The sequence below is a fragment of the Mixophyes fleayi genome, chromosome 12, assembly GCF_038048845.1.
Source record: "Mixophyes fleayi isolate aMixFle1 chromosome 12, aMixFle1.hap1, whole genome shotgun sequence".
In the NCBI taxonomy this organism is placed as follows: domain Eukaryota; kingdom Metazoa; phylum Chordata; class Amphibia; order Anura; family Limnodynastidae; genus Mixophyes; species Mixophyes fleayi.
Window position 1 is genome coordinate 60,341,729 of NC_134413.1, and position 12,288 is coordinate 60,354,016.

Below are 12,288 nucleotides of genomic sequence, written 5' to 3' on the forward strand. Positions count from 1 at the left end.
TAGGGACCATTGATTCACTAGGGATTTAGAAATGAAATTTCCTGCTGCTCCAGAATCAATCAATGCCTGTGACTCAAAGGATTTGGTAGCAAAGGAAATCGTAACATCAAAAGCGCAGGCTTTTAATTTCATAGACGATGGAGAGGACTCCAGGGACCCTAACCTTATCTCCCCAGTATTGGTTAGAGCCCGGCATTTCCTGGGACAAGAATTGAGCATATGCGTAGAATCGGCACAATAGATACAAAGTCTATTCTTTATTCTTCGGTCCCTCTCCTCTAAAGTTAATTTGGAGCGACCTATCTCCATGGGTATCACCGGAGATGAAGCTGTGTGAAATTGAGGATTTGAGAGAAGAGGTGTTTTAAGCGAAGTTGTTTTCTCAGGTTCTCTTTCACGAAACCTCAGGTCTACACGATGGCAAAGAGAGATCAAATCTTCAAGTGACGAAGGAAGCTCTTGGGTAGTCAGTGCATCTTTAATTTTATCGGAAAGCCCCTGCCAGAAGGCGGCAACTAGGGCTTCAGTGTTCCACTGAAGTTCAGAGGCTAAGATCCTAAATTGAATGACGTACTGGCCTACAGTATGAGATCCTTGTCGCAGACGGAGGATGCTGGAAGCAGCGGAGGTCACACGACCCGGTTCATCGAACACACTTCGGAATGTAGAAATGAATTCGGCACTATCCTGTAACAATGGATCGTTTCTTTCCCACAGAGGGGAAGCCCATGCGAGAGCTTGTCCAGAAAACAATGAAATAAGATAGGCCACTCTGGAACGATGGGTAGAAAAATTTTGAGGTTGGAGCTCAAAATGAACTGAGCATTGAGTAAGAAAACCCCTACAAGTTTTGGGGTCTCCATCGTATTTTGACGGAGTAGGCAGGTGAAGCGTGGAAGCCGTAAACACCTGGGATGGCACTGGGGAAACGGAGGAAGGCACAGGAGCATCAACAGTAGTAGCTGTCACAGTCTGTCCAGATGTTCCTTGGGAGGTTAATGACTGATAACACTGAAGTAGCAGCTGTTGGCGGGCATCCTGTTGCTCCACACGGCTAACCAGATGTTGCAGCATCTCTTTGGCGGTAGGTTCCACATCTGGGTCTGTCATGGCCTGATCTTACTGTCACGGGCACTAGGAGTCTTTACCCAGGGATCACCAGATGGTAGGCTTACCAGAGCAATGTAGATGGTAATAGGGTACTCTGGTAGCTGGGTGATCACGGAACATGAAATGATGACCGATGAGATGCTCAGGAAAGTCTATGACTAGCAACACTGGTAATACTGAGGTAATGATACACAAGGAACTGTATGGACAAGGACACGTGAAGGTAGTCAGTGGTCTGCGATAGCAAGTTGTACCACTGCTATAGTGAGGAGGAATGTCCAACAGAAACAAGGAGGTGATGAGAGTCAGCGGTCTGCGGGTAGCAAGTTGTACCGCTGTCTGAGTGAAGGAATGGAATCCAAGTGGAGGTATCCAGGTAGTCAGTGGTCTGCGGTAGCAAGTTGTACCACTGCTATGTGAGAGGATAATGGAACAGGTGATACCGGAAACAGGGATCAGTGGTCTGACATCAGCAAGTTGTACCACTGCATATATATGTGAGGAGGTGCACGGGGGAAGACTGCAACACAGGATATACACAGGCACCTTATACACGATCCACAGTAATATGCACAATATAGGTATATATATATGTAAATGACTGATCAGGTCTGCAATCTAGAAAGTCTCTTGAAGTAGTCCAGCACAATGATAACACAGTCAATGATGGCAATAGACTCAGCGGATAGCAGACTCCAGAGAGAACCAAACACAGTCCAGCAAGATATGCAATACACAGCACAGTCAATGAGAAGTATGCATACCGTGGTTCAGCAGTAGCAGTCAGATGGGATTGCAGCGGTACCTGAGCGGCTGGAGGCCGACTGGATAGGAAGTCCCTGGATAGGAGAAGCAGCGGTCTAGCAGGTGCAGCGCACAGGTGAGTAGACCGACAGGGACACGAATCCACAGGAGTCAGCAACACGTGGAACTGGACTCATAGGAAACCCAGGAGAATGGAGATGATCCAGCAGAGGGTAGTAGAAGAGATACAAATCCAATGCTGACAGGAGGGTAGAGGCCAGTGGAACACGTGAAGGCGTGGAGAGTGGATCAGCAGGAGATGGACGATAGCGCTGACCACAGCGGCAGGACTCAGCGGCACACGGAGGTAACCAGTAGCAACCACAGGAACCAACAGCGATGGGAAACAGGAGTGCAGCGCAGGGCAGGAGTTGTAGATCACGAAGTGTAGCAGATGGTAATGAAAAGCGGCAGTCTCGAGGAAGACACAGCAAAGATGAGATGAGAGTGTAGTGCACGGAGGCAGCGGATAGTAATCAGCTGGCAGTCACGATGTAGAACACAGGCGAGTTGCAAGCAGGAGACTGTAGTGCACAGAGGCAGCGGATAGAAATCAGCAAACAGACTTGATGAGAAGCAGGTGAGTGAGGTAAAAGCTGGAGTGCACGGAGGCAGCGGGTAGCAATGAGTAAACAGTCACATAGATGTAAAATAACGTTGAAGTGGTGTAGAAGACTGTAGTGCACGGAGGCAGCGGATAGGAATCAGCAAACAGTCATGATGACACAGTTGATGGTAGAAGTGGTATGGAACCACAATAGTAGAAGTGGTTTGGAAACCACAGGAATCAGCAGCGCTGAATACACGAGTAATACAGGAACACCTTCAGAGACTCATGAGGAATGAGACTCCAAGATCAGGCAACGTGGTAGTGACCACAGGTGCTTAATATAGGGAGGTTGCCTGATCTGCCAATTAAGTTAAAGGGGTATACACTGAAGTATAGAAAAGGGCTGCGCATGCGCAGACCCTCAGGATGGTGGACGGCCACGGTTCCTAAATGTCCGGGAAGAGGCACTCACGGTCCGGTGAGTGACATACTGGCACCGAGCTGTAAGGGATAACTTACCAATTCACCAGGCCAGTCTCTGGGAATCTGTACATGCGTGACCCAGCTTGCATGCCTAGGTGAACTGAAAGCCCATATTTGGGCTTTCATTTTGACTAGCAAATTAAAATATGAAAGGAAAAAAATAAGAATGCGCAAAATGACTTCTAATTGGACATATAGTTAATGTTTAATGACAATACATCACTAAATCATAATAATCCAACATATGTATAAATATATAAAAATACAAATCTCCTGGTATAACCATATACAAATTTTTCAGGATGTATATGCAATGTCCAATAAATGCTCCTTAGAAAATACAATCAACAAGCTCTGGAGTCTTGACTTGATATCATGACATAAAGAAAATTATCGTTAGTAGTTATAAATATAACTCATTCCATGTGACCGGATTCAATGAAAACATATGTATACATGGATGTATAGAACGTCCAATGAATGCTCCTTAGAAAATAAAAGATCCAAATGGCTCCACAGATTTCATTCAATCTGTATCCGGCAATATGAGGCTCAGTGTATCAATTTATTTAGACAACATTCCTCTGTGTAAGAGCTATAGAAAATAACACTTGCCTAAGGTCCGCAACAACAGTTCATAGAGATAATTAGCCAATGATGTATTACAGGCTTATTACAGGCATATATTGCTTACCTGCCTTAGGGAAAGAAGGAAGATACCACTCACCTGTTTACCGCAGCAGCGGCTCTTGAATTAGGCTGCATCCTTGGGTGGTGCACACCAGCTAATCTGTTCCGGACTGAAAATCAATTCTAATGAAGGTGGTTCCTCTTATAAGCAAAATTTAGAAGATAACTTTGTATACAAAAGCTGTGATCATCCTCGCGATCAGTGAAACAAAGAAAGCAAGCACTTGACAATAAGGAAGTCTCTGCAACGCATTTAGTCTGCCTCTGCAGACTTTCTCAAACAGAGTTTCTCTCCCCACATGTCCCTTACATGCCCATAAGCCTCGTCACATGCCATCAGATCTCCCCACATATCATCAGTTCTCCACACAAGCCCCTTCATACCCATCAGATCTCCCCACATGCCCATCAGCTGCTCCTTACATACTCGTCAGACCTCTCCACATGACCATCAGACCTTTTACATGCTATCTTATCTCCCCAGATGCCCCTTACATGCCCATCAGACCTCTCTATATGCCCCTTACAGAACTCTCCTCATGCCCTTTATAGACCTCTCACACCTCCCAACTCACTTGTACCACTGGAGCCTGTGCAGAGGAAGGAGAGAAAGCACACTACGCTCTGTCCTCCCCCTTCTCCTGTAACGTTGACTTGGAAGTCAGCTGCTCAGGGTCAGTCTGCTGTCAAGATGGGAGCAGCTGACTCAGGTCCCTTCTGCGACTATCTGGGAGCCAAATTTTAAATTACAAAAAACTGCACAAGTCACAACTGCATTAGGGTGTGCCTGGGTACACCCAATACCCCCCTACCCCCCTAGTGTGCATACCTAAGAATCAGAGAGTCAAGAGTTAGCAATACAGGTAAGAATTCTATGCTTGTCAAAAAACAAACAGCAAAAATCTCAGCTTAGCACATGACATTAGGGATATGCAAAGTAGATGAACATGAAATATAGGATAGAGAGGAGAATAAACGTAAGAGCTTACATTCTAGAGGGAATGGGTAATGAGAGACAGTAGGAGCAAAAGGACACAAGCCAATGTGATGAAGAGAAATGGGTAGATGAAGTGGTCATGAGGGTCTAGGAGGGGATAGGGTATGCAAGCATAAAGAGGTAAATTTTGAGGGAGAATTTAAAAAATTGTAGGTTGGGGGATGGTCTGGCAGGGCAAGGCATTGAGTTCCAGATGTGGGGTGCAGCGTGGGTGAAGCCTTAAAGATGGGAATGGGAGGGGGTTATATAATGGAGAATTTAAGGTCAGATGTAGAGTGGAGTGGTTGAGCTGGAGTGACGAGGTCAGATATATATGGAGGGGAAGCATTAGTGTGGGCTTTGTAGGTGACGATGAGAAGATAGAAATTAATTCTTAAGGGAATGGGGAGCTAGTGAAGGGATTTACAGAGTGGGGCAGCAGATGAGGAGTGATGCGAGATGAAGATTAGTCTAGTCGCTGTATTCAGGATGGACTGTAGAGGGGGGGGAAGGCCAGTGAGGTGGATGTTAGAGTAGTTTTGCAAAAAAATTAATGATTGGACCAGTGTATGCCAGGGGCATAGTTTGGTAATGTTGTGGATAAGGAGCTGACAATACTGCAAAGGGGACTGGATGTGAGGAGTAAAGCTGAGGATAGATACAAGAATGACCAATTGATGTATAGGGTGAAGCTCTATGACAAATATGCCCCATAGGAAATAATTAACCATTCGCATAAAGAAACACCAGCATAATTGTCACATTTGTCAGAACAGGAAATTGAGAGACTCCTATTCATTATATGCATTAACAAGTAATTTCTGAATAAAAGAAAATGCCAAAACCTTAGCTACTAACCCTTTTACCTATGTAGTTGCATCCATTTTGAAAAACATAATTGTGAAGCCTCTGGGCTTCTTTATCCCATTATTTCCTGTGCTTCCTAAGCTGCAGTTACTCCCAGTAAATAGTCACAATCAATAACTGCGGCACAACTCAGTCGTTAGATCTACATAATATAAAACTTGATTTGGTGGATTATGTACAGCAGGGTATTGAAAATACTAGTGATCATTTTTAAGTGTGTTTTTTTAAAAATGTGTTTTCAATTTTGCCTACAGTGTTTAGTTTGAAAAATTTGTTTAGCTAATGTACCAATGTGCCTTGCAAGCATTTAATCTGTTAGTGACCACCACGTGTATATAAAATGCATTGACGATTTCTGAAATGTCCTGATGACTTTTGCATATTAGAGCATATTGTTACCAGTCTTGGTTCTATATAAGAGGGAGGAGTACATTGTCCTGTTTGACTCTGATAAACGGGTGTTGCTTCCCTCGAGTAGGGGTAACTACTACCCCAGGGAGGGCCCCATATTGGACCAATGTGCTAGGAATCTAGGTCATTGCACCATGTAGACTGTTTGAGATGGAGATCATAATTGGCATAACTGATTTAGAGGACATATCACGCATTCTTACCTTAGAAGGAGACGAGACTACTGCTATCTTGACTAATATGAAGGACAACATAGCACTGAGATCTGGGTAAATGTGAAGACTAACATACTAGTCCGGACCTCCTGCAAGCTTACGGATATGATGTAGGCCATCTTAATGCTGATGTCCCTTGTGACAAGAAACTATACCAGAAATTTGTATTAAGTCTGATCTATTTACAAGTTAAAGCCACCTCAAGCATTACTTTTATATGCACATTGGTGTTGTATCAATGTATTTGTGACATGATCACTTGTGAAATGTTCTGTTTACTAATGTATAGATAAGAAAATTAAATTCACCCTTTGAGCTCATGTTGTAAGTTGTCGCATAGTGGGTTCAAAACCTTGACCTATGGGCAGACAGTACAGAGCATGACAGTCTACACATAATGACCATATGACCTTACAATCCATCAGTTAAATAATTAACCATTTAATATTTAAACTGTATTCACTGGATTCTACAATATGTATTTAATTTGGAAGAATTGCTATAGAAAATTATGATAGCTTCAATAATTGTTATCTTCTATTTGATTTTTAAGCACGTGAAGAAGAAATCTTGAACAGTGCAAAAAAGTAAAATAACACCTATATATTTAATTAAATCTATTCAGAAAAATATTTGGGGTGCTCTTAATTTCACCCTCATCATTATATTTACTGTTAGGTGCTTAATGAATCTGAAAGCTGAATGGCAATGTCTCCAAGATAGCAGGCTTTGTAAAGATTGGTAGATTTACACAAAGAAATGTCACTGGAAGTTTGAAAACCAGTATGTTATGCTGTGTTATTTTACACCCAGGGGATAATATTTACCATTTTACTTTATATATGAAAATTTAAAATTTTAGCTTTTGCTTTCCTTTAAAAATGTAGCTTATGTTGTATTGCTTTTTACACAGGGAACTCAATATTGGAAGTATGACAATGACAAAATAGAACCTGGATATCCAAAGCTGATAAAAGATGGATTCCCAGGTATTCCACACAGTGTGGATGCTGCATTCACTCAGCCTGCCATTGTAGCAAAAGGAGGCAAAGTTATTCGAGAGGAGAGAATTTTCTTTATAAAAGGTAAAAAGATTTCTATCAAGCTTTAATAAGAAAATAGCAAACTAGCAGGGATCACAGTTGTAGAATTCACTACTAAGGGTGGCCCCTGAATGATGACATTGTAGGTTAGCATATTGGAGAATTCCTTGTCATCTTTCGGAACTGAAGTGTTTGAGAACACTAGTTTTGTGGGCAATTCACATGTACATGTCAGTTCAATTTGGTTGCAACAACCTCGCACACACACCGATCAGCCATAACATTAAAACCACCTGCCTAATTTTGTGTAGGTCCCCCTCATGCAACAAAAACAGCCTTGACCCATTGAGTCATGGACTCCACATGACCTCTGAAGATGTTGTGTGGTATCTGGCACCAAGACGTAAGTCCTGTAAGGACGCAAGTCCTGTATATACCACCCACTTTAGTGCTAACTAAAAATAACAATAACAGCAGAGCCCTGGTCCTAACAAGGTTCTACATGGCCAGTATGCCGCGCAACATCAACTCCTAGCACTAGGTGTAGTGTACTACCCTTTCCACAATCTCCACAGTTCCATACACTAATCCACAGAATAATAGACAACAAGTTACAATATCAGATACAAAAGCCTACCTCTAATGGGGCCTGACTCTTGGATCCTGTAATGGGGAATCACCTCAAAATCCTACCTTTAATGGGAACTAGACGATTGAATGCAAGGGCACAATGAATTTGTTTTTAATGGTATATAAAAGGCCATCACAATCACAAGGCTACCTCCTACTGATGCCAGACCTAGTGCCACGTTTGTTTCCACATGCCTAGTGCCTGAATTAACTATGTCTCACAAGCTATTCCTGTATAATGTGCTCCCCAAGCATCTACAAACAAAACATGCCAACAGGATTCTAGTCCTGACTAAACTGTACCCAATGAGGGAAATAAGGGCTCTACAATAAACCTATTTGGTGCCACAGGCTTTGTGCCCACTACTGCAGCATGGTCTTAGTGCCCGAATTGTGCCATGGGTCTTGTGCCCTACATAGGTGGCAGTGACTCAGGGAGTAGAGCATGGGAACTATAATTACCTGCTCCGGCCTGAAATAGATCTTCTTTCCTCCATTTTCATCTTCTCCAATTTCTCTACCCGGCAGCTCTTCTTCTACTATTCGGTGGTTCTCTTGATTGAAGGAACTCAGTTTTCTTACATCCACAGCAGCTTCCTTCTATTGATTGCAGAGGGCTCTTCTTCCTCTTTTTCTGGCATCTCTCTTGTGTTCTCTTCATGTTCCTGCGCCTTTTCTTCAGGCCTCTCTTCTTCTCTTGCAGCCGTCTTTTTCTGGCTTCCTGTCATGGTCATAGTCTGCAAGGGGTGGGGCTCACCATCCTGGCCACTGGTTGACTGACCAACCACTGATTGGCTGACAGTGAATCGCATCTGATTCGCTGTCACCAACGCTGGGGGGCACTGGTGGAAAAAAGCACTTACCTGTGTTGGATCGCTGCTCAGGTGAGTGCCATCCTTTTCTCCACTTTGCCCTCTTCACGTGCTTCGCATCCAGGGGTCACCATTCTACATTTGTGCCCAAATAATAATAATAATAGTTTAGACCCACTGTGAAGATGAGTGCTAAACAACTTCATTAGGAGGGAATAATAGGGAAAGTGTAAGGAAACATTTTAACTTATATAGTCTTTAATTCATAGCACTCCAAACCATAGAAAAACAGTAAACTGGAAAACTCTATTTCTGTAAATAACTTTTGTTTCTTTATTTATACGTTTACTTTTTTTAAGGAAAAAAGTTCTTCTTGTATGACCCAGTCATCGGAAATAGCTCAAGCCCACAGTCACTGCAAGATGATTGGGTTGGGGTGAAGTTGCCAATTACTGCCGCACTCAGCTTGAAGAATGAGATGTACCTCATTGGCAAGAAGAAGTTTCAGAAGATTCTTCTGCTTACTTACTCACAGAATCGGGTGTATGGCAACATTCACCAGGCTAAAAATTTGGATCAACTGCTTGCATGCGAGTCTACCAGAGTGTAGTTAAACATAGCACAAACAGGAACCATGAATGTTCATGTTTTATTAATGTTCATGCAAGTGCTAACTGCTATAACATTTCCTGTGATTCTCCAAATGTTTAAAGATTATCCACTAAAATGTTTTCAGTGTACAAAAGACTTATTACTTATTGAGTTATATTGCAACCAATCTGATATTTGTCTTCACTGTCTGACTTACAATCCAATTGCTGATTAATTTTTATGGCTTAGAGCAAATTTACAACTAAATGCAATGGGCCTCATTTGGAGGTGAACTCATATGCGCTCAGAAAATACATAGGGAAAAGACAATGTAAAAAAAAGCGTATTTAAGTGCATAAGCTGAATTGGGCACAGCCCAAGATGTGTCCAGGTCAGAAAGCATACCTCCCAACCATCCCGATTTAGGAAGGACAATCCAGATTTGAGGGCTTTGTCCCACAATCCTGATTGGGACAGCTTTGCCCCATGGGTGGGAATGTTGGTAATTATTCTGTACATGGCAGAGCAGCGTCAAACAAGTGCCATATACAATGGTGCACACTACAATCGAGGTGTTTGGAGGCGAGGAGTTGGGAGGAAAGAATGGCCTCATCGTGACATCCACCCAAATGTTGAGCGGTAAGAAAAAGAGTAGCTTAAGCCCCGCAATACTATAGAGATGTGACTTGACAGTGTTATTAGAATTGCTAAAATTACATTACCCTATTTGTGCACAAAATAATCATATAGTGAATGTGTTATTATTAAATGAGAAAAATAAATGTTACACATAAAACATAATTTAATACAAACATTAATAACATTAAACATTAATAAGCTGCCTAGCAGTTGATCCAATGTTCCCTTTACATTATGTACTCCAGTGGTTCCCAAACTTTTGCAGTTCGCGGCACCCTTAGAGTCTCCAAATTTTTTCAAGGCACCCCTCCAAAATAATTTATGAGCAGTCCTGTTTTAGAAGTAGTTGGGACAAAAAATTGTAATAAGTATTTAGGTCACAACAAAACTACTTATTTAGTTGTATGCAAAAATGCCCCTCTGCATCCAGGCACTCTGCCCCCTCTGCATCCAGGCACTCTGCCCCCTCTGCATCCAGGCACTCTGCCCCCTCTGCACCCAGGCACGCTGCCCCCTCTGTCACGCTGTCCCCTCCTCTGCCCTCTGTCACGCTGTCCCCTCCTCTGCCCTACTGTTCCCCTCCTCTCTCACGCTGTCCCCTCCTCTGCCCTCTGTCACGCTGTCCCCCCTCCTCTGCCCTCTGTCACGCTCTCCCCCTCCTCTGCCCTCTGTCACGCTGTCCCCCCTCCTCTGCCCTCTGTCACGCTGCCCCCTTTGCCCTCTGTCACACTGTCCCCCTCCTCTGCCCCACTGTCTCCCTCATCTGCCCTCTGTCACGCTGTCCCCTCCTCTGCCCTCTGTCACGCTGTCCCCTCCTCTGCCCTCTGTCACGCTGTCCCCCCTCTGCTGCCCTGTCACGCTGCCCCCCTCTGCTGCCCTCTGTCACGCTGCCCCATGGCACGCTGCCCCCTCTGCCACGCTGCCCCCCTCTACTGCCCACTGTCCCCCTCTGCTGCCACACTGTCCCCCTCTCCTGCCACACTGTCCCCCTCTCCTGCCACACTGTCCCCCTCTGCTGCCCACTGTTCCCCTCTGCTGTCACACTGTCCCACTCTGCTGTCACACTGCCCCGCTGTCACACTGCCTTGCTGTCACACTGCCCCGCTGTCACACTGTCCCACTGTCCCCCTCCACTGTCACACTGCCCCGCTGTCACACTGCCCCGCTGTAATGATCCTTTTCACTCTGCCCCGCGCCAGCCATAAAAAAAAAAAGAGAACACAGAAACTTACCAATCCGCCGGGCGCCGGGACCCAGCAGCCTCCTCTCTCCCGCAGCTGACACTGAATATCGACGTCAGTGACAGCTGCTGCGGACCCGCCGATGTACTCTAACAACCAATCTTCTTAACTAAGAAGTAACATCACAGGAGGTTTGTTTAGTGGAGAAAGATCACAACTCTATTTAAATAAATTTCAATGGTGAAGAAGAAAAGCATTGGCCAATCAGCTGCCAGCAAACAGTAACCCGAAATAGGGCGACCAATCGCCCCTGACGCTTTTTGGATGTGAAGCCCCACTCACCTGCATTTGTATCAGTAGCTAGGGCCTTCCCTCATAACCAGTGCCCCATAACCCCCCCCCCCTCCCTTACCCAGAGGGAAAGTGTTACCAAGCTTTTGAGAGCGAGTTCTCCACTACCACACGAATGCATCATCTATGGCCACAGTTTGTTAAGTGGGAAGACCTTTCTGAAAAGAAAAAGCATGCTAAACATACAAATCAAGAACCACAAAGCATAACAGGGATCTGGGTGGGAGCACAATTTTTGGCGACAAGATGAAGAAACACCAGCTTGGCTTAAGTTTATATAACCTCCTCATACCATCCCCTGTAACCTCTTCTGAATAGCCAGTGCCTGCCTACAGACTAAAAGATTAACTCAATGCAGGATCATACACAACCTAGGCACTTATACTCCTTCAGGCTAATGCCAGCATTCAACTTACAAAATAAATGAAAATGAAACATCTGCTGTTTTGCACTTTAAAAGTTAAATAGAAATCTTCTTTCATGCTGTACTCCAAATTGAAATGTCAGATAAATAATGTGAATAGACAGTCATGACTTCAACTTATATAGCTAATGAATTATGGACAGTCAGCTGTAGGCAGGGCCGCCATCAGGGGGGTATGGCCAGTACTGCTGTGAGGGGCCCGGACAGACCTCTCCGTCTGTCCAGACTCCCAGGACTGTCCGGGCTTCGCAGTCACCGACCGTTCCTCCCACTTTTTTTTTTTACTTGCCTTTTCCGCAATGCTGCAGCTCTGCCTCCCAGACTCTGATAGGCTGGGAGCGCGGCGCGGTGACGTCATCACCGCGCGCTGCACTCCCAGTGTATCAGTGACCGGGAGGCAGAGCTGCAGCATTGCGGAGAAGAAGGTAAGCAAATAAGCTCTTATGTTTTTAGAGGGAGGGGAGAGCACAGGGGACCATAACTGTAGAGGGAGGGGGGGAGAGGGAGAGCC

General features: G+C 44.5%; 1 protein-coding gene across 1 annotated transcript in view; it reads left to right on the plus strand.

The window, feature by feature from the left end:
• Positions 1–9,264, plus strand: part of LOC142108276 (matrix metalloproteinase-18-like) — an 83,962-nt gene extending 74,698 nt beyond the window's left edge. Inside the window, exons 9-10 of the mRNA XM_075191915.1 lie at positions 7,020–7,191; positions 8,951–9,264. Of these exons, the coding sequence (XP_075048016.1) occupies positions 7,020–7,191; positions 8,951–9,201 (423 nt within the window). The 3' untranslated portion in view covers positions 9,202–9,264. The remainder of the gene's footprint in view (positions 1–7,019; positions 7,192–8,950) is intronic.
• Positions 9,265–12,288: the final 3,024 nt, after the last annotated feature.